The sequence below is a fragment of the Spermophilus citellus genome (genome assembly GCF_964194105.1).
Source record: "Spermophilus citellus genome assembly, chromosome: 4".
NCBI classification, from domain to species: Eukaryota; Metazoa; Chordata; class Mammalia; order Rodentia; family Sciuridae; genus Spermophilus; species Spermophilus citellus.
Genome location: NC_138185.1, coordinates 38,450,824 through 38,474,149, shown reverse-complemented (window position 1 = coordinate 38,474,149; position 23,326 = coordinate 38,450,824). Strand labels below are relative to the sequence as shown.

The window sequence follows — 23,326 nt, the reverse complement described above, 5'->3', positions numbered from 1 at the left end:
CCATTAATTGGATCAGGTGGCTTAAAGGACAATAATAATATAAACAACAATTATAGCCCACACACATCTAATGTCACCACTGTTGTAATCACTTGATGTTTAGTTACTTATTTAATCTTTGCACCAACCATATTACACATGAGGGGTAGCCAAGTAATTTACCTGAGTTCACATAGTTGGTAGATAGTCAAGCCAGAATTTAATCCAGAGTTTAACCCCAGGCAATCAAATTCTAGAATCTGTGCTATTAATCTCAACACTATAGTGCTCTGCCAAGGAAATGGATGGTGGCCATATCTTTTTAAGTTTAATAAAAATCTCATCTCTGCCAGCTGTTTAGGTCACAATTACATTTTTATTCATTTCTTCATTTTTGTAATAGAGACTGTTGAAGGATTGAATCTTGAGAAATTTTTTGACAACCTCAAGTTTTTGAGGGGTTGGGTAAAACATCAAGGATTAGAAGCCGGGGCTGCTAAAGGGGTGAACTGGTGAACCCCTTTCAGTTTGGGTGGGGGCCTGAAGCTCTGCACACAAGACGTAAAGATGGAACAGTAGAGTAGCCACTAAAGAGTACTTTATCCAATACTCTGACATGTGTTTAGTAGGTTCTGTCATTCCCCAAATGCTTCAGATCCTCCTTTAAGAATTTTTCTTTGCTCATCAGACACAAATGGACTTAACCTGTGCATCTTAATGTGCTAACAACATATGCAGAGGAATGGAGATTTTGTTGAGCAGAACATCAACCAAGGAGCAGGATGTTGAATGCTACAATTTTCTGTGCTCCTTTTCTTTTCTTTCTTTTTTTATTCATGGTCCAATTTCATCAAGTTCCAAGGTGAACAAGCACAACTTGGAAGCACACCAACGTTACAATGGATAATAAGAGCTGTCAAATTCATTTGTATGAACTTTTCTACCGTGGAATATGGAAAAAAAAATCATGGTTTGAAAGTATTTCATGGTCAGGAAAGATATCATTCTGTTCTATTCTTTTCCATGCTTATTTTCTGTTTTATCCTTCCTACAACTTCAGTTTAAGGGAGATCCTTTCCCAATTTTGCTAGTTCCCACCAAGCAGACTGTAATGAAGAATGTATCTGGTGTATTTTCTTTTTTTTAAAAAAAAAGTCTCAATTTTTAAAATATTTTTTTAGTTGTAGTTGGGCACAATACCTTTATTTTATTTATTTATTTTTATGTGGCACTAAGGATGGAACCCAGGGCCTCGAATGTCCTAGCGAGCACTCTACTGCTGAGCCCAAACCCCAGCCCTGGTGTCTTGTATTTTCTCAGGGCATTTGGCCTTTCAATCCCACCATCCTGGCCACAAACAAAGGAAGGAGGATGACCTTGACCTGAGTGAAGTCCATTGAGCATTAGACAAAGAGCCATGAAGTATTCTGTCAAAGGAACCTTGATAAAGACATGATAAATATGAAGTAGACCAACCAGGTCTCTAGCTAGTAGAGTGTGGATACAAAAAATTTAGTGAGAACTGACAGCTGGCAGTAAGAGTGGAAATTGAAAGACAGAGAGAAAAGCTTATTAGCAGAATCTGCAAAACAGAGTAAGCCATTGGTTGGCAAGAGCTATGGCAACCTATGAAGAAGAAAGGTGGGAGGTGCAAAGTTAGATGGTAGCAATAGAAAGAGAAGATACAGAAACAGAAAAGGCTTATAGTGTACTGGGGAAGGTAGACATGAATCAAAGAATCATACAAATAGATATAAAACTATAATTCTAATAAGTACTGTAAAGAAATGTTATGGGATGTTATAAAAGCTCACATTAGGGAGGTTGGAACAAATCTGATACATTCAAAAAATGTTATGAGCTAGCAAGTGTTAATCAGAGCAAAACCCTGAAAAGAGTATGCTGGTATAAGAAATAAGTACAATGGTACCATGGTTTGTAGGAGAACAGAGTGGTTGAGAAACAAGCAAGATGTGGGATGTGATTGAGTGTGAAGAAAGATATGTCTGGAAACATGGAAGATTGTCTAAAAAAAAGGGAGGGGGCATATGAGATTTTAGAGATCAAATAATCTCATGTTTAATGGTTGGGAAGAGGAGGCTGGACCTAAAAGGGAGACAAAACAGTAGCAATCAGAGAAGAAGATACATCAGAAGATGGAATCTATTGGATTTATCAGTACAGCAGTCATTGAAAACCTTTACTTTGGGATTCCCAAATGGCATGTAGGTTTACAGAAACAGTTGCAAGTATAGTTTCCTTCAATGCATGTTTTAGTCAATTTTTCTTTCTTTTTTTTTTTTTTTTTTGCTGCTGTGACCAAAAGACCTGACAAGAGCATTTTAGAGGAGGAAAAGTTTATTTGGCACTCATGGTTTCTGAGTTCCTTAGATGGCAAACTCCATTGCTCTTTGCCCAAGATGAGGCAGAACGTCATGGCACAAGGGTGTGGCAGAGGAAAACAGCTCAGGACAGGACACCAGGAAGCAAAGAGTGACTCCTCTCACCAAGGACAAAATATAAACCATATATAGCCCAAAGGCATGTTCCAAAGACCTACCTCCTCCAGCCACAACCTACCTGCCTACACTTAACCACCCAGTTAATCCTGATCAGGTGATTAACACACTGATTAGGTTAAGACTCTCCTAACCCAATTTCCTCTCTAAACTTTCTAGCATTGTTTCACATATAAACCTTTGGGGGACATCTAATACCTAAACCATAACAATATATTTTCCCACTCACTTAACAAAATAATATAACATTCCCCCATCTTCCAATTCTAGACTTGTGAAGTAAACATAAAGGATCTGAAGAGGTGTACAAATTTGTACACGTTCTGTTGCATAGAAACGGCCTCCTTGGTGTTTTAAAAAAAGAATAGTTTTGTAACATCTAAAGTGCCCCTTGGAAACTCATATGTGTATAGAGATCAGTCTATTTGAAGATAAAAACTAAAAATTGGGAAGGAGAATATTTATTTAAAATGTTCATTCCTACATCAAAACTCTGTTTAGAGAGATAAGAACATGGGGCGGAGGGAAATACTACAGGCAGAAGGAAAAAAAAGAGGTAAGATTTGTTATAAAGGTGATTGAAATGAAGTCACAGAAATATATTCCAGCCACCAAAATTTATTCCATATGTCCTGTCCCCTTGTGTGTTCGGCTCTTTTGTTGATCCTTAGCTGCACAATGAATAGATGACTTCATCAGGCTGGGTCTGATGACTCCTAAATGTTCCCCCTCTAAGACTGGAAGGATTTCCTGGCCTGGAAGTGCCCGAATGACTTATATTGCTTTTCCCAATGGCATTATCTTTGCACTTGCCTATAATGACTCATCTATCATTGGGCTGCTCAGCTACTTAATTGGCCCCGTCTGTCCCCTCTGCCTTGATTAACCCAAGTAACTGGATCATCAGCTAATGTCACCACTTCAGTGCTTCTAGATCCTTTGGAGGCTTGACCAAATAGATCATAATATTGGCTCCGGGGATATCTGACTTGCAAGAGCTGAATGTTTTTGCTCTCGCTCTGTCTTTGCTATCTTTGCATCACTTATTAGCACAGCACGGTTGACAAGCCATTATGACACACTCTGTGGTCACCATGTTTCCTCATATAGGTCACTATAAATGCTTTTGGGGTCTTTGGAGTTGGCCAAAATACAACTCCTTTCTATTACCTATTATTGCTCACTCTTTAAAATTGGAAACATTTGCATTCTCTCTGAGGGCCTGGGGGCAGAGGAGAATTTGTATATATAAAATGCTACTCATCTAGACAGGATGTGGGTGATTTTATTAATTATTTTGTGCTTTGAGATCCTCACTTGAAGAGTGCTTTGCAAAAATGAAAGGAATATTTGGCACAAATCCTTTCCTATAGTATTGGCCATTGACAGGATGGTACCTGGGCACTCGGGAGAATGTGTACAACAACAAAATCCTCTTTGAAATGCCAAAAATTCCTAAGAGATTCTTCTTGCATATCTTACATGGAAGTTAGGAAAGGTCCTTACTCAGATAGGAGAATAAGAAGATTTCTTATGCAGACTTCTGGAGAATTTATGTGTTTATTTTACCTAATTCTAGGTTCTCTGAGGAGGCTGTTGAGTGAAAATGAACAGGCTTTGGAGTTAAATGGAATGGGAATCAAACTCTACCTTGAGAACATAAAGCCTTGAAATCTCAGTGCTATCTGTAAAATAGAGATAAGCTTATCTCATAGGAAGATTGGGAGAAATAAAGGGATTCATGAAGGAAAACTGCTCAGGACTGTATCCAGCAAGTGCTCAAAAAGTTAATTATATATTTTTTTAATAGAAGTAGCCCTCGGCATCTTCAGTGGCACCTTGGAATCATCTGGAGAGGTTGGAAAAATCCCATTGCCCAAGCTGTACCCCAGGCCAATTGAATCAGGGTCTCTGTGGATGAGACTGGGCCATGAATTTTGGTTTTCAAAAGGTGAATTTTTGTGGGGGTGACCTGCTCCCCTGACAGCTACCTGCTCCCAAGTACTCAACATGGAATCAGCCCCCCCCCCCCCCCACTGTCAACCTCACCTCTTTCATGAGGGTGGATAAAATCAGGGAAGAACCCATTCCGGCTGATGACCTGTATGTTGCTGTTCTATCTGACCAGATCTCTAGCCCTGTTGGCTTGAGAGATGGGCTAGGTTAACAGAGGCCAAGAGTGCTTTAACCTTCCCTCCAATGCTGTTAAAACAAAAACAGCTGGGGCAGAGGAAGGAAAACAAATAAAACACAAAGCATCTTACTACAAAGCTTTGCAGTCCCCTAATAAAAACAATGGTCTGTGGCGTTTCCAAAACTATGTTTGGGACAACTCGGTCTCCCAGAGGGCCAGAAGGAATTATGGACAGTGGAAACTACCAGAATGACCTATCTTAAAAAAGGAAAATTTCTTCCCTGTAAAACCATTGGTATGCAAAAAAAAAAAAAAAAAAGTGAGAAAGGCATTTCCCCCTATAAGTTAAAGAAGAGACGAATTTGATGAGCTTGTGGGCCAATACCAGTGCCATGCTCACTTTCTAATGGAGGAAACATATATATACCCAGAATCCACAGGATATATACTAGTTTATTATTTCCTAAGCTCAAAAATGGACAGAAATATACACGACTTATACCCTCCTTAAATTATTTATCACATCACCATTGTTGAAATACAGACTAAGACAATTCAAATATGCTGCTAGGCAGTATTGTTTGGAAAATGTACTCCTTGTCTCTGGAGATGGGAAAGTATCATTCCATAAAATATTTATCACCACTTAAGAAGTTCATATTTATGAAAAATTAAGCCAGAGAAAATCAAATTGATATTAAAGAATGCCTGCAGTGGTCTAAGAATGTTCTCTCCACTTCTCTGCCCATGGTGTCCTTGGCTGCTCCCCCTGGCATGGTGTTGGGGTACTGGGGAGAGATCTGGGAGTAAAATTTCAATGTGGCAGCAGGAACCCAGAGTCTGTTATTTTAAGTACTGGACACCAGACAGGACATTGTGTTTCCAACACACTTGGGGCAGAGAGATCTCGGTAAAGATCAAGAGGCTACAGAGCGGTGAGAATCATAAGAATCACATTAGCAGTGACAAGCTTCCCAGTGGGGTGGAGAAAACAGCATTTGGAGTGGTTTGCTGAGAGGAACACACATTTTTATCAGGCACTGAAGCTCTCCCTTTTGATGTCGGGATTCCAAGGTTACGGCATGTTTTATAGTCCCATACACATGTTCCAAGGGCTCTCCAGGCTGCTCAGTCATGCCCCTGTGGAATGCATGCAGGAGCTGGCTGGTCATTAGAGTGGATGGCTGGACGTCTGCATGGACAGATTTCAAGGGCTCTGAAGAAAACCCTGCTTTCACCTCCCCACCAGCTGCTCAACAACATCCTTAGGGATTTAATCCACAAGGAGGGTTGAAGAAGGACATGACTTGCATACCTACTGTGAGCCAGCGAATGGTGTTTATGGGTCCCCATTACAGATGAGGAAACTGAGGCTTGGAGATGAGGAAAGAATTACTCAGATGATCTGGAAAGGGGCTGTGCCTGAGACACAGTCTGTCCTTTGGAAAAGCTGGCTAATTCATTCAGTATGATCTATGAATCCTATGACTCATGGATACATACATTTCACATGTGAAAAGTTCTATGTACAGGAGCCAGGCCAGCTGCAGAGGTGGGAGTAGAAGCTGAAAAAATTCTGAAGACTGTTTGGAAAGAAATGCTCTGATAGAAGACAGTATAGATATCCAATAATATACCACTGAAAATAAGTACCCTATAACAGATATAGATATTCTCACTGCACTGTGTCATGAATACTTACTGAATGAATAATAGAGCCTAATATTAATTTGCATTTAAGCAGAGAACAATTTCTTAGCAAGTCACCAATTATGGAATTTTACACATTAAGGGAGGTAATTTGAGAGGAAAACCTTCTGGAAACCCTTGTAAATCAGTGATTCTTAAGTAGAGGGATACACCAAAGCCTTCTGGAATTTTTAAAATTTATTTTACTTAATTTTTAGAATATATATATTAGCCTCCCTCTGCATATATTCTGTTCTAGAAGGGATGTTTATAAAACAACCTTCTGGGCAATTGTGGGGTGTACCCCAATTAAGAACCATTGCTCAAAGTGAAAAATTATATCAAAGTGGTTGAATCTCTAAAAGTAATGATTGATCATAACTGAAGATATTCTGTGATAAAGAATTTTTGCTGGGTTCCATCTGTCCCTTTTTCTATGAAGATTAGCAAGTCACTCATCATGTCTGAGCCTCAATTTACTATTAGATGGGGATGACAGTAATAGCTGATTCATGTATTTCCTAGGACTTTGAGGAGGAGGATTAATTTAGCATCTGCTTATTTAGGACTTCTTATGTGCAGGTGGCTATTGTTTAGCAGACGACTGAAAGACGAACACATTCGCTATTTACAAGAAGCTTACAAACTAGAAAATTTAATACATTCATAAGAGTAGGTGGAAAATCAAGTGCATCATGAAAAAAGTATTGAGAGTTTAGAGTAGAGACCTGGAAGTGGTTAGTTCATGTCTTGGACACATAAGTTTGGTGGGGGTTATAGCAGGAATGGTAACTCACTTGCCAAAACATTTGGATTGGAGTCATGAAAAGATTACGGAGTCAGATGAGTGGAAGCTGCAATTTCCACCCTCAGAGTCAGAATTTGGGAATGGGTAGTGGGGAGCAAAGGCAGCATCATAAGCTGAAGACAGCATGTTCTGAGGGGGGTTAGGAAGATGAAGCTCATAGTGCATCATGCATGGATTCAGAGAAGGGAAAACCTAAAGTACAAGCTGGACAGCAAGAGTGGTGCAAAAGTCCAAAGTAGGTGAGGAGATACATGTCAATGATTGTTTTGATTTGTGACACAAAGGCAAAGGACCCATCTTGGGCTAGGTAACCTGGTTAATCGGTCCCTTGAAAGAACTCTGAGAAGTCATGCAAATGAAGGCAGACCCTCTTTGGGGCATCCAACTACATAATTAAAAATTATGTTTCCAAAGAACTTGCTTGGGAGAAGTGCACTGTAGAAGCTCCCAGAGGGGTGGGCAAGGGGGAAATAGATGGAAAGAACTTTTACTTTGGCTTTTAATAACACTACCACAGACAGATGATCAAGGATTGTGAACCCAGTTTCCTGGGTTCAAAATCAACATTATCCTTTTGGGCAAAGTACTATATCTTTCTGAAATTTGGGTTTCTCAGCTGAAAAATGGGAATGATTATGATGATAATTAATAATAATAACAATGCCCATTTAAGACTATTATGACTATTAATATTAAGCACTTAATAGAGTGAGGAGATTCGCTTTGCTTTCTAACTGGTCCTGTGGTCAATGTCACTACAGCCTATCAGGCTGCCTCTGTGCCCTCCTAGGTCTTTTTAGTGTGTGGACTATGTCCCCCAATACCTTTCTATCTCCCAGAGTTTAAGCGTTCAACAGAATCACTTTTGTTCTAGGTGCTCAGGTTGAATCTTATGATCACTGAGAATCTAACTATATAAAGTCGTCCCACTTTATAATGGGGTGAAAGCTTTAGGAACATGAACCAATAGTTAGCACCTGTCACAGGAAGCCCTTAGAGGGGACTCAGCTCTTCCGGAAGGAAGAGATTTCAAAGACAGACAGGAAGGGATTTAAAGGGAGGGAGACTCCATTACTGGTTTTGACAATGGTGGGGCCAAAGGTGAGGGATGAGAGAGGCCCTGGCTGACAGACAACAAGGACATGGGGACCTCAGTCCTACAACCCCAAAGAATCGAATTCTGTCACAACCAGTTGATCTTGGAAGAGGAGCTGAGTTTCAGATGAAAGTGTAGCTGCTGGCACCTTGATTTCAGCCTCATGAGAGTCTGAGCAGAGAACACTCTGTCCCCAGACTCCTGACACAAGGAGACTGATAATAAATGGTCATTGTTTTAAGGCTCTGTTTGTGGTCATTTGTTATGCAGAAATAGGAAGCTAATACATTCCCTCTAGCCTAAACACACACACACACACACACACACACACACACACACACACACACACACACGGAAGGGCTTTCTCGGGCAGGAGTCCACCTGCTAAATCCTCCCCAGCTGTGGCAGTTGAGGTAGCTGGTTTTCATAACAAAAGTCTCCAAACCAACTTAGTTAAAACCGAGACCATGTTGGAAAAAGCAAAGAATCACATGCAACACCAGCTCTGGGAGATGCCACAGAGGGAATTGTGTTCTTTCCTTTTCCAGTTGCATTGAGGTAGCATGGAATTCCATGCATGTTACCTCACAACTCTCCCACCTCAGAGGCCATCCAGACAGAGGAGACAAATGAGAAGAGCAATCTTCAGTAGGAGTCATGATGTAAAAAGATCTTGTTTGTAAGATGGCTGGAAGGAAGTGGCCACACTTTCCTTCAGCCCCCCCATGCCATCTAAAAAACAAATAGGTGTGGCTGGGGATGTGGCTCAAGCAGTAGCACGCTTGCCTGGCATGCGTGCGGCCCGGGTTCGATCCTCAGCACCACATACAAAGATGTTGTGTCCGCAAAAACTAAAAAATAAACATTAAAAAAAAAGTTAAAAAAATAAATAAAATAAAAAACAAACAGATTTTCTTTCTGGGGAAAATTTTTTAAAGGATTCCAAGCAAGTACAGAATTTCCTGGACTGCCATAAAATCCTACTCTTGGCTAACTTTTAGGATGAAGCCAATGAAGGGGTGGAAGGTTCCGGAACAGATTGCTAGCCATTTTTCTACAATCAGGCAAATGTCCCCTCCTAGCTAGGGTTCAGTTTGTTGGTGAATTTTGTGTTTATTGGACAAACCCAAGTTGTCCTACGTGTATTTAAGAAGCAATGGGGCAGGGGGGGCAATGCCTGTCACCTTGATTGCTAACCCTGACCTTAGGTTTTCACACACAAAAAGACTAGGTAGAACTTTTTTTTTTTAACCCCCCAGCACAGGTGATTAATCATGGGTCCAGGCAGCCCCTCCGTTGAAAGCCAGTGGAGCATAGCACCTGACATCTGTTTTGTATTAGCTATTGCTGAAATGCCAGTGGTCTGAAACCATTTAGAAAACACAGCTTTCTGTGCCCTCTGTCTCTTTCTTAGCCTCTTTCGGTGTCTCCAGCTGGTTACCAAGTGGCAAATATATTTAGTAAGCAGCAGTTAGCGCCTTTCACAAAAATGCCAGGGGCCTTTGATGCCAAGGCCCTCAGATGGTGCATTTTAGGTGGAATTTTCTGTTGATGCCACTTGCATTCATCAAGGGACCTCAAAGGGACAGAACTAATCCTCCCTGGGAGGATTGTTGTGGCTGAGTTTGACAGAGCAAAAAAAGGGGGTGAGGGAGGAAGCCAATTTGGTATTCATAAACTCTTTGCTGTGATAAAAAAATGAGAAATATGAAAAAAACCCCAAACCTTTTAAAATTGGGTGTTTAATTATCATAGTGTTATTGCTTTGACCACAGTTCTTTTTGCTTCCTCAGAGGAGAGACAGAATTTCTACTGGAGGGTAAAATTGTGCAATAAATAACAGACACCAAGATCGGCTTGATGATGTGGGTGGATATGTGTAGTTTGCATCCCCCAAACAGCTGGTATTGAAGAAAAGCAGTGTTTGATGAGAGAAGTTTGTGACTGTATCTGATGTCAAAAATAAACAGTAGGAAAGCAAGAAAATTCCTCTCTTGAGAGCTAATTGCTGTCACCCAATGTACTCCTTTCTCCCTCCATCCTCCCAGTGCCCTAAATCTTCCCATTTAGTCACTCCTGGTTTTTAAACCTATCAAACTCAAGTGTAAAAATATGTGTGCCCTGTTCCAGGGACCAGAGCAAAGGTTGAAGGTCACAGCTGGAAGGGGCTGGTGCCACTTTCTCCAAGTCCACATTGGTTTAGAAGCAGGGTCAATAGCTCATCTACCAATCTCATGATAAACTTTTCCCAAATGATCAGAATGAATGAAATCATCCTGACAAATTGAGTTTAAAATAAGGCATGTGTTTATTTTTTCAAAGTAAATGCATTCTAAGTTATCACTCTTTTTCCCTTTGTCTTTTCTCTGCAGAATTTACATAAAAGTGGTTGAGTTTTAAAATTAATGAAGTTACTTGAAAGACATTGGATTTTTATTCAATTCCTCCTTTTAATCATTGGATTAAACGCAGAAATTTAAACTTGAGAATTTTTTTTGTTTAAAAAGTCCCATATATGGCACAACATGAATTATATAGCATGAATTTGTCTACCTAGACATAACAACAGAAGCACACAACCTTCAGTGCTTCTCAAAGTAGATGAAATGCTGAAAGGGATGTTGAACAGGATTGTACTTTTATATAGCTCAAGCTTGATATGGAATCTCCAATTTCATTTCTCTGTCTGGGGTCAGAATTCAATCTTTCCCTGTGTCTGGTTACCTTGGTTTGTCAAGAGCTAGGGCTAATGTGATCCACATCAGACGTTCAATACCCACTCCAGCCTGTTAGCTTCCTCTTGGTCTGTAGTCCCAAAAGAACTCAATGAAAGCTGAGTGAACCAGTTGGGGCTAACCCAAAATAAACCCATCCAATTCAGATAATCGGCCTATTATTAAAAACATCCAAAGTACAAATGTGTGTGTTCTTTAAATTGAAATTTATAATATTCTGACAATGATGCCATTTTCTGTTTTATCTCATTTTGACAATAATAATAAAAAAGTCTAAGGTTTACATGTTAATATTTCCAATATATACTTTCTCCCCTCTTCTGGCCCGAAACTTAGAGCTTTTGGAATTGTATGTCATTTTAATTCATTTTGGGGAAGCATTATTCTTGGAGGGATACAAAGTACACAGCATTGATAACTTGGCAACATAATGATGTGAATACCTGCTATGTGGTGGGCAGAGTTCTGTCCCACTAGCAGAAAAAGAAACCAGAAGTGGATGTATTAAAAGTCAGACTAGTAACCCTCACGGTCCCTATAAAAGGAAGAGATCCAACTTTAGTCCTTTGGACTTTATTTGCTTTTATTTTTTTATTACTTTTACTCTATTCCAGTTCAAGAGCCTATTTATTAAGTCAATATAAAAAAATTGGGAACAATCTAAATATATAATATATGTGTATCTTACAGTTAGAAAGCCTGAGGAAAGCAAGTCCAGGACTGAAGTTAACTACCGTGACAAAGGCTGGATACCGATTCATGGGACTCATTTTCTACTCCTAGACAGATAATTAACCTCATTTTCCCAGATTCCTTTGTGGTTAGGCAAAATCATGTGACAGAGCTATGGCCAATAGAATTTGGGCAGAAATGTGCTTCTCCAGTCATGGCCTATGAGAACAGTCCTCTATGCTCCTTACTTTTTTGGTGGAAAACGTGAAAGCCATATGTGACACTGGAGGAAACATAAAATGGGAGGAAGCTAACTAGATTCCTGGAGAACAACTGGCTCAACAGGACCACCAATTTTGGATTTCATATGAGGAGAAAGTGAATTTCTATTGTGTTAAGGCACTGATATGTTGGGTTTTCTATGTTTTAACAACCAATTGTAACTAATGCTGACCACACAAAGAAGGATACTATGAAAAGCTACTAAGAATTCAAAACCCTAATGCTCTTTACCTTTTCATTTTTTCCAGGGACTTGCACATACTAGGTAAGTAGTCTATCACTGAGCTACACCCACACCCCAGCCCATCTCTCTTTTATTAGCTGTATATTGTGAAATGTAATCTGCATTTTTTCATGGGAGTTTTAGTTTCTTAGCCTCTCATTACTAGTCACCAGATTAAGCCATGAAAACAAGTAGTTTCTTGATTGAAAAACATCCAAAGTACAAATCATCAAGAAGGGGGAGGAATTGGAGAGGGGAAGGAAAAGGCCTTTTTGAATGGTTATGAATCAATCCAGTCTATTATATTGCAGAAATATACACATCTGTACAGAGAGGATTAAGCTGGTGCCCCCAGACCCTGCTGATTATTGTGCATTAAAAGCTCAAATGGACTTTTGAGTTTTAGGTAGTGTCTTCATAGGAAACCTTAAGTGAAGGATTCAGTGAACTACTTGGATAATTAAAGGAAGAACTCCATTTTTTTCTGCAATTTGGGCAGCATTAGCTTGAATTATCCATCTTACTCAACTCATTTCTCTATATGATGGTATAGATAAACCCTTACTGTACACAATGTAAAATCATTCATTTAGCAAAATTATTGAAAAGTGAATTTAGATTTTGTTTCATGCATGTAGCCATCTATGAAGTGATTCAATATTTGAACCAAAATGATTTATAGGCCACCTCTAAAATAAGTTGGAAATATCTATAAATGGTTTAAATTCCAAGACTTGTACAGGAATTTTGCTTAGTCCAAAATCTAGCATTTGGTATCCATATTAATTCACATATTTAATTTTTAAAGCACAATTAAATAACAAATTACTGCCTATTTGGAGGGCTGGATTAGGGGTGCATATAACTAATAAGAAGAAAAACCTTCAGAAACTGGAGGGGCAGCAGAGGATTATTTTCTGACTGGGGTTATCAAGATAGTGTTCAAAAGGATTAAGAGGGGTTTAGGAGATGAAGAATGGGGGTAGCAGGTTGTGGGGACAGATGAGAGCCTACCAGATGGAGGACAAACCCTGAGCACACCCAGGGAGGTATAAATGCCTGGGGAATAGTTGATGAGATGTGGCCAACCTTACACTGAATAAGGTCATTCATTCAGCCAACACACGACTGTAAAGAAAAATAGTTTCGTTGTTTCCTCGATTTATCATGTAAGCATAGGAGATTTTATTAGCAATAATGCAGGTGTAGTCTGCTGAAATAAGATATTATACATTAGGAAAAAGAATTTTGTCTTCATTTTCTTTAGGAAGTAAATTTTCACTGCTCTTTTCCTTTCTACAGACATTAATGACCACTCAATTATAAACAAATTATTTCCATGCATGTGTTAGCAAAAACTGATATCATGATTTAGAAAGTTGATAGTTATTCCATCAGTGTTAACACTGAAGTAACAGTTGAGACAGCTTTGATTAAATCGTAGACATTATGGTTTTTCCTGTAGCCATTTCTGTGAAATAAAGAATGAGCTAGTCAATGGAGTAATCCAAAATTAATCATTAGCCTGATAATAATAGCTAGAATCATTCCAATTATTCCTGTCTCTGGTTAACTCTTTATTTAAAAAGATATTTTTAATGCAAAATTCTAAAATATCCAAAGATTTACATCTTCAGATATATAGTTGTGCAGATTTTAAAAGATACACATTAACAAGGAAGCAAAGTGCTTGCTAATATAGTAGCTATTTCAGGGATAATGAAATTGGAGTTATAACAAGAACTTAGTATCCTACATTTAGTAGGTGTATTAGGTTGAGCAGAACTTTCTTAAAACAGGCTCAGATCACTTCAAAACCATGTCTTCAAAATTGTAATCATCATGGCAGGACAATGATCAGCCAGAAGGAGGGTGATAGTTATAGTGCAAAGTCAAGCAGATCCCACATAATTATTGGAAAAGCCATTCTTTCCAAGTTACGGATATGAAATATCGGTCATAATTTATTCCCATAATAAAGCAACACTTAGTAGTGTTGCCTGTTGGGGATCTCCTTCCTCAAACATTCCCTTCTACCTATTGAAGATGCACTGACATGTTAACAATTTTAAATAACTAATGTGAATACCATTCTCTTTAACCCAAGGAACATGAGTTAGTGAAGAAATGCAGCATCTCTGTGAGATTCCTACTATCAAATTGCATAATACAATCAACGTTGTGACCATGAAGGGTTATGACTTTACCTACTTCAAAAAGTTGTATGAAAGCACAAGTTTTAGGGATGACCTGTTGTAAGGAACATGCACTTCATGTGAGCAAAATCCTCTTTGTTAGTCTCGATGCCTAGATGGTCACAGGTATTGAGGAGGATAGGCGAGATTCCTGTAGTAATTGAGTGAACAGGGTTTATATTTTGATTGAAATAAGTGTTCAAAGATATGGATCAAAACATGTTTCATGCTTTCCTTTTTCTGTTTTAGTAATTTTATCCCCTGTATGTCCTCCCTATTCTATATCTGCTAGGCCTCCTACCTCTGCCTGCATTGGCCAAAATTCTATCTTCAGTTCTTGTTTCCTTCTGCAGACATACACTTATTTCTTTTCTTTTTTAAAATATGTAAATGTGGTTCTTAAACATGAGCCTGCATCCCCTAGAGGGGATTCTGACCGTAGCCCTTGAGTTTCTGATTCAGAAATGCCTACTGTAGTTCCAACAAGCCCCAGGTGATGCTGATGATGCTAGTCTAGGGACCATCCTTTGAGAACAACTGCTTTATAAATAAAGCAGTCATGGCTCCCTCCTATCAGGCACTCTTGTCATCATGAAACTTGAAGTGATGATTGGAGACACATAGGCAGCTGCATCCATGGGATTACAGTCTACATGTAAATATAATGAGCAAAACTAGTTATGGAAATGGGCAAGAATTATAAGTCAGAGGCTGACCTTGGTGAGCAAGTTTAGTTACTTAGGCATCTGATATTAAGTACTCAGTTTTCTGAGGAAAAAAAAATGTCCCCAAGTCTTCTGAGGAAAAAGAAAAAAATGGCCTCAAGTATTTTATCAGCCTCTTCATCATGACACAATTTCTTCTTAATTCAACTTGACTCTATATTGAAAGCCTATTATGGGGCCAGGCACTGTGCTGAGGCTAATCATATAACCATGATGATTTGTATCCACAAGAAATTTACAATTTATTAGTGCCTGATGGGAAGGACAGAAGGAATCCAAGGTGATTAATAAGCATTGGTTCTCAAAGAGTGGTCCTTAGACCAGCAGCATTTCCTGGGCCTTATTAGAACTACAATAAGTATTTCAGGCAGAAATCTCTGGGGGTGGGGTCCGTATCTCCACAGGTAATCTTGATGCAGAATCATATTTTTATATATAAAAACATTTTTTATATATATATTTAAAACAAGTAAGGATACTTGTGTAAAGGGAAATGCAAAGAGAACAGAGGCTGGGATTCTGGCAAATATCAACAGGAAAAAAAAAAAACCTGCAGAAAAAGGGAGGGAGACAGAAAAATAAGAAAAATCTGAGGGAAGAACATTTTTTAAAAGGGAACGATGCAGAGAGGTCAAGTACAATCTGGCAAAAGGAGCAGGAGTGAACTTTGAGATGGCAGAATCCATGGGGCAGAGGAGCAGAGGACAAGCTGAGGGGACTGAAAACAGAGCAAGTGGACAGTTGTCTGTTTTGAGATTCTCTGCTATGGAAGGAAAAAGGGAACAAAGGGCAAAGGGAAGGCTTTTTAGGATAAGCAAAACCAACAGGTTTTTGGTTGTGAAAAGGGGCCAGTGCCTTCAGAAGGAATTAAGTAACAGAGACCTAAAGGAGATCAGAGTTGTTTATTTGCCGAGATAAGAGGGAGAGAAAAATGAAGAATGCTATCTTTCCATAAATATTTGTGGAGAATTGGTGCTTGCCAGGCACTGCTCTTGGTATAGTGAATGAATGACATAGACAAAGTGCTGCTTCTCTTAAAAAGAGAAAAATGACAATAGGCAGACATCTGTCTACCTATCATCTATCTGTATCAAATTTTCAGTCCCTCATAAAATGCTATAGAAATTAAAGCAAAGCAAGGAAAATGAGAGAGAAAAGGAGGGTGTACTATTTAGGATAGAGCTGTTCCCCTTGAAAGACTGATTCTGAGCAGTGATGTGAGGGAGAGGAGAGGAAAGAGTGAGGGAATGGACCACACAGATGCTGGTCAGAGGAGCAGTTCTGGGGGAACCAGCAAGCATAAAGGCCTTCTGCAGGAGATGCTCCACATGATCCCAGAACTCCAAGGTTGTTGGCTGCCTGGCTGCCCAGAGGTCACTGAATAAAGGGAATTGTGGGAGGAAGTATGAAGGGGGCCAATCCACTGAAGGCATGAAGGCCAGTCTGCTTCTTATACTGGGTTACTGGTTTTTTTTTTTTTTCTTCTTTATTTGGAACTGGGGATTGAACCCAGAGGCCAGGGATCCTTTACCACTGAGCAACATCCCCAGCCTTTATTATTTTTTATTTTGAGACAGATTTTCACTAAGTAGCTTAGGGCCTGGCTAAATTGCTGAGACTGGCTTTGAACTTGTAATCCTCCTGCCTCAGTTGCACGCATCTGGACCTTATACTGAGTAAGCTGGGAAGCTGACAGAAAGTTCTGAGTGGGGGAGTGGCATGGTCTGAATTATGTTGTTTTCTTCTTTTAAAGTACCACATATTCTTTCTTGTATGGATGTTATAAAAAAAAGTCAATTAGAATGTAAATAGCAATTATGGAGAGAGAGAAAATAGAGGAAGGTTGGAGGATGGGTACCCAAACACAAATAGAAAGAACAAGCTCTAGTGTTCTATAGAAGAGTGGGTGGGGGAGACTACAGTTCATAATATTCTATTATTTTATGAATAACTAGAAGAGCGGAGCTCAAGGGCTTTAAACAAAAAGTAATGATATGGAGATAGAAATGTTCATTATCCTGATTTGATCAGCAATATTGCATACAATGTATTGAGATATTATACTGAACTCCAAAAATATGAAAAATTAAGTGTTAATAAGAAATTCGCAAAAGTTGAAGGATATATAAATGTTAACTACCCTGATTTGATCATTACCCACAGCGTATAGATAAATTAAATTCTCACATTGGGCCCCCACAAATTTGTACATTGAAACTAATGATAACAGGGATGATTTTGCTCTTTTGAGAGCAAACCATAAAAAGGCAAAGGCAGAGTGGAGAGAATATTCAAGAGGCTCCTCCAGTAATCCAGGTGAGACATGATGGCAGGAGTGATGGAGAAGTGAGAAGTGACCAGATTCTGAAGATATATGTTAAAGGAAGTGCTGCAGTTTTGCTGATAGAGTAGGAATCAGGTGTGAGAGCAAGGGAGAATTCCAAGATGGGCAAAAGCTATTGGAAAATTTGTGAAAGGAAGGGGAAAACAGCAAACAAGTTAAAAATACTGGTAGCTTTATTGTTTACTATGTATCAAACATCACACTATGTTCCCTATATCACATCATTTGATCTTCCTGACAACCTCAACTCTCAATGCAGGATTGAGGTGAAGAGAGGGCAAGCAACGGTTATGAAGCAAATGGTAGGCCAGGCCCTGGGCCCAATGCAGTCTGGCACAGCGTGTACCCCTTTATTCATCTATGTGATTCAATCTGTACTTTTTCTGAGAAGTGAAAGGTTATTCAGAATTGGGAAAAGTGGGTGTGGAGAGGAATGGTCAAGACTGGAAGCTGAAAAAAAATGTTCACTGATGAATTGAAAACCAGGCATCAAAGACTTAAACAAAAGAAGACAACTGTTGACAATGTTTTCTTTGGGGAGAGGTCTGTAGTTTGTGACTCACCCTCCTATGGCTGCTTGTGCTATGTCTAGATGAAGAAAGATGCTGAGCTGCAATCTTTCTGGACCTCTCCAAGAGTAATCTCAACCACTGAGTGATCCCTTCAGCTGCCACAACTGATGTGGAACTGATTCCGGGCTCCTAGTCCTATGAGATAAACATCCCCACAATCTTATTTAGCATAAACACTGACCTGAAATCGAGCAGGCTGGCAAGATGGAAGTTGAGTCATGACATATTTATTAAGCTGAGCACTGAGTTTGACACTCAGAGGAACACCAAATTAATTCAAGACACATTTCTTGCCCTTAAGGGGTTTACAGCATGGGTTTGGCTGAGGGACCACCCAACATCCATTAGGATGGGGAAATCAAATCTCCACTTTGGGCTCATTGCATTGCACAGAGTGACAGGCCAGGAGATTAAACTGGTCTTGGTGCATATGGAATGCACACCCGGCCTGCAGCCCCTCAGCCTGTGTGCATTAACTCCACCAGCAGCCTGGCTGCAGAGTGAAGGTGGCTGTTTGTGCATAAACATTGTCATTTCACTGGGACTGCTATTTCATCTTTGAACCTTGGCATCAAAGGAACACTGACCTTATTCCTGTAGCTTGCCTTTCTTTGAAGCGTATGGCTTTGCATTGCAGATTAAAGTGAAGACATTCATCAAGGAACAGATCTGGCCAACCGCTCCCCAAACTCCACCAGAAACAAAGCCTTGAAAGGCTCCAATCACAGTTGCAGTGGAGTGGGCTGAAGATGAAGGCTTGGAGCCAGGCTCCTCTTTCTCAGATCCTGTAAGTCAGCTCTAGCATGACAGTGCATCCCTTTGAGTGTTGGGCAACTTTACCCTGAAAGGCAGTCTGTCTCTGTAGAAAGGGGTAAGCTAATGCAATATTCCCAACCTGTTTCTGTTCATTTTCTTTAAAGCAGGCATTGTTGTAAATGAGGCCAGTGTGATCATTCACTGTGTGCCTTTGAATTCTTCAAAAGATGTGCCAGGCAGAACCACCTGAAACTTGGCTGATGATTCTGTCAATTGAGTTTTCTATTGCTTTCCTTTGTTCATTTATTTGAAAGGAAACTTTCCTATCTGTCTTCCTATTTCTGCTATCTTGGCTCTAAGAAAATAGACTATACACACAGAATTCTCTGTTCTGTTTTTTTCTCTTTCTTTCTCTCTCTTTCTTTCTTTCTTAAGATGGCAAGAGGAGTAAAGTGAGAAACTTCAACTATGAGGTTAAAAATAATAACCAAATAATTGCTTAATCATAAGATTGAGGGAAAGAACCAAGAGAAATAGTTCCCACCTCAGGGGAAGAAAAATTGATGATGGATGACTACTGAAGGGCAAATTATCATATCTTCAAATGAAATCTTTCTGCAGATCTTCAATTCTGATCAGATAAACAGTGAGTTCTGTCTGCAATGAAGGGGTAAAGCAATCCAGAGGAGGGAAGGAAATGATTGTAAAGTTGTATACATATAAATCAACTGATTCTAAGAACAAAGCACCAAAGAGTTTAAGAAATTAGTGAAAATCCCTGCTGAGACTTAGGCTAATTTTCAAAATAACATTTTCCTAGTTAATCATCTTCAAAATAATACCAAAGGATAATTTTGATTATTATGAGACAAGTCACTTGCATTTTTGCTTAAATCTCAAATAATTGATTTTCCATTAAGAAGTGCTTGAAGTTCAAGAAAAAACTAATAGAGCTTTGTGGAAAGCCAATGGTTTCAGGCCAGCTTTTTTTTTTTTATTTGGTATTATTAATCTATTTATTTATTTTTGTGGTGCTGGGGATTGAACCCAGGGCCTTGAGTGTACTAGGTAAGTGCTCTATGACTGAGCCATACCCCCAGCCCCTGAAATGTTTTTTTAAGATAACTTGACACACATAGAAATGAATGTAACTCTAAATAGCTTTAGTTTTTAACAGCTGAGAAATAACTACTTATACAATCTCCATATCTCTTTTTTTGGGGGGGGTACTGGGAATTGAATTCAGGGATACTCAACCACTGAGCCACATCCCCAGCCCTATTTTGTATTTTATTTTAGAGATAGTCTCACTGAGTTGCTTAGCACCTCACTGTTGCTTTTAACTCAGGATCCTCCTGTCTCAGCCTCCTAAGCCACTGGGATTCAAGCATGCGCTATCACACCTGGCCTAATCTCCATATCTCTTAATTTACCACCTCCTCTTTTTGGGGTATGACTATGTGACCAGTTTTTGCCAATGAACTATAAGCAAGGTGATAAGTATCACAGACTGACGTCACTTTCTCTCTACTTTGGTGACCATAGACGCCATGAGTCAAGATGGCCAAGCCTGAAAACGACCTGAATCACTGCGCTATAGACAAGAAGTGTGCCAAGAGTTGTCTGATTTTATTAGCTTTGTTTGGTGCAAGCAATAAATAAAACTTGATTCTGTTAATCCAATGAGATTTTCAGGGTTTATTTGTTATGGTGTGTAACTAGTTTATCCTGATTAAGGGTCAGGATAGACATCTAGTCCTACTTTCCTCTGTAGTAAGAATTTTTTCTACAGCATCCTTGAAAAGTGTTCAAATACTTCTTGAACACTTCAGTAAATAATAGCAAATAACAATAATACACAATTAGATAGGACTTATTATTGTTTCCAGACACATTTAAAATTATTCAACATGGATTAATGTACCAAATTCTTATGAAACCTAGACACATAAATATTATTCGCCTTATTTTACAGCTGGAGGAACTGAAGCACAGAGAATCTAAGTAATTTTCTCAGGGTTGAAAAGATAAATCACTTTCCGAAGGCCACACAATGCTAAGTAGACTCTAGGAAGTAGATTCAACTATCTTCAGCCTGTAAAATCAGGACTTCCTATACTGGGTTTGAATTTCCTTTTTGCAAAGAGTATTTAACAAGATGCAATCCAAGGGAAGACCTTAGAGATCAATCAACCACTGAATTTTATAGGAGGAAGAGAAATTATCAGAAACCATTCTTCAGGCCATTTTCCTGATTTAGGGGGAAAAAATGTTTTACTTTGTGGTTTCCAGATAAGTATCCTGGGGAGAACTACAGCTTAATAGAAGGGCCGCAGTGGCTATAGGTCAGAATGTATGGAGACACTGCTTTAACCAGACCAGCCTTATTCTTCTCTGCTATAACTGAGGAACATAGATTGTTCCTTATCTGAAATGCTGTGAGCAGCAGTTTTTTGGATCTCAGATTTTCTTGGATTTTGGAATATTTGCATATATATAACGGGATATGTCGAGGACAGAACTAAAGTCTAAACACAAAATTCATATATGTTTCACATACACCTTATACACCTAACCTAGAGGTAATTTTTAAAAAAAAATATTTTTTAGTTATAGATGGACACAGTATCTTTATATTGTTTATTTATTTTTATGTGGTGCTGAGGATCAAACCCAGTGCCTCACATGTGTGAGGCAAGTGCTCTGCCACTGAGCCACAACCCCAGCCCCCTAGAGGTAATTTTATAAAATATTTTTAATCACTTGCTTTGACTATGTCCTATCACATGAAGTCAGTTGTGGAATTTTCCACTTGTGGTATCATGTCAGCTCTCAAAAATTTTGTTTCAGATTTTAGAGCATTTGAGATTTCAGAATTTCAGGTTGTGAATGGCCAACAGGTCCTAGGTTTCTGGTAAAACACATATCTGAGTAAGTATTCTGCTGCCTTTAATAATATTTAAAAAGGAGGGATATCACCATGTATCTACTGAAATAGGTTTGGAAGTTTGCACTAAACAACACAGGGCTTTGGACCAGCTGGAAGGAGGGACAGAATACAAGAATTGCCTAGCCTAGTGGCCTGTTCTGGGGTCAGTATGATTTGCTACTTCTATAAATGTGCTTACTAGCTTGCCTGGCAGGGAGAGTTGCTTTATTCATCATTAAAGTTCCCACTGGTATGTGACACATAGTAAAAACTCTATAAAAGAGATCTGAAAGATAGAAGGACAGTTCCAAGAGGCTTTGATGAAACCATTCTTCAAAAAGAAATTCTTCAAAAAGAAGATTATATTCATTTGGGTTGAACAAAGTAGCCAAATTTTAGATGAGGTGACCCGATGACAAATAAATGACAAATAAATGACTGGAAAGCTATTGTGTGTGTTTTCCCCATAGGTCCTCAAGTGGCCACTGGTGGCTTTCCCTTGCCTAACCTCTGCCGGAAAAAATACAAAAGTGTTTCAAGAAGTGAATATTAAATAGATTAATTTGGTCTCTGGGAAATACAGGAGACAGAGCTCAAACATATATAGGCAAACACACACACACACACACACACACACACACACACACCACAATGTTTACTTCATTTTAACATGGGTCACACAAAATTGTCCAAATTTGCTAATCATGTTAAAGGGTGAATTAGAAGATTTTCTTTGTTTAACAAAGGATTTGTGTGTGTACATGTGTGTATGTATGTGTGTACTGACAACAGCTATAGTATACTTGTCACCCAATTTGATTTACAAATTGGACTTCATAAGACAAGGATGTGTACTTGAGAAGGAGGCAGATTGACAGAGAGGTTTGAGAGAGGAGTTCAAGAGAACTGTGCTCTTTGAAGATGCTCTTACCTTGTGTGGTCCCGTCCAGGCCCATGATGAGTTTCAGGGATCTGATGATTTGCTCTGCAATCGGGGGGCTCATGGATGTTGCATAAACAGCACTATGTGAGTGAACCCGTAAATAATCCACAAGTTCCTTAAAGAAAAGAGGAAACCAAAAAAGAAGGCAAATAAATATCAGTACTGGTGGTGATTATCAAATCTAGTTCCATCCCCATTCATTGCAACAAAAGATATTTTGATTTTTTCAGCTCAAAAGATGAATGTGCTCTGGTTTCCAATGGGGATTGCCAATTGCTTATTTTTTCTATCCCTTTTTTCTTAGTCTTTCCTTCAAACACCTATGAACAGTATAAAGGGGGGGGGGTGCTACAAGTTTGAATTAAGATCTTCAATTTAAAACCAGATGTATGAAGGAAAAATGATTTCTGAAACACTTCTGAATGCCTACTACATATGAGCACCGCCTGCCTTAGTATTCAGGAGTATCCAAAGAATACAGGAAATAGTTCTTGCCCTTGAGAATATTACATATGATCATGCTTATGGAAGTGGAAGGGTACAAGAAATAATAGATATGCAAATACATGTATTTTTCAGGGCTACAAGATGCATAGGAAAGAGAGAGGCTGCTGGTCGATAGTTGGAATAGATAGGGAAGCTTCCAGTGAGAAGATGGGATCGATTAAGCCTTGAAGAATGAAGATAAACAAGAAAAGAAAACTTGTAAGAAGTGGGTGGCACAA

At 39.1% G+C, this 23,326-nt stretch overlaps 1 protein-coding gene across 1 annotated transcript in view; it reads right to left on the bottom strand.

Moving 5' to 3' along the window:
- The window catches only part of SPTLC3 (serine palmitoyltransferase long chain base subunit 3), a 146,520-nt gene that overhangs the window by 15,552 nt on the left and 107,642 nt on the right, over positions 1–23,326 (bottom strand). Inside the window, exon 9 of the mRNA XM_081291357.1 lies at positions 22,590–22,716. Coding sequence (XP_081147483.1) covers positions 22,590–22,716 — 127 coding nt within the window. The remainder of the gene's footprint in view (positions 1–22,589; positions 22,717–23,326) is intronic.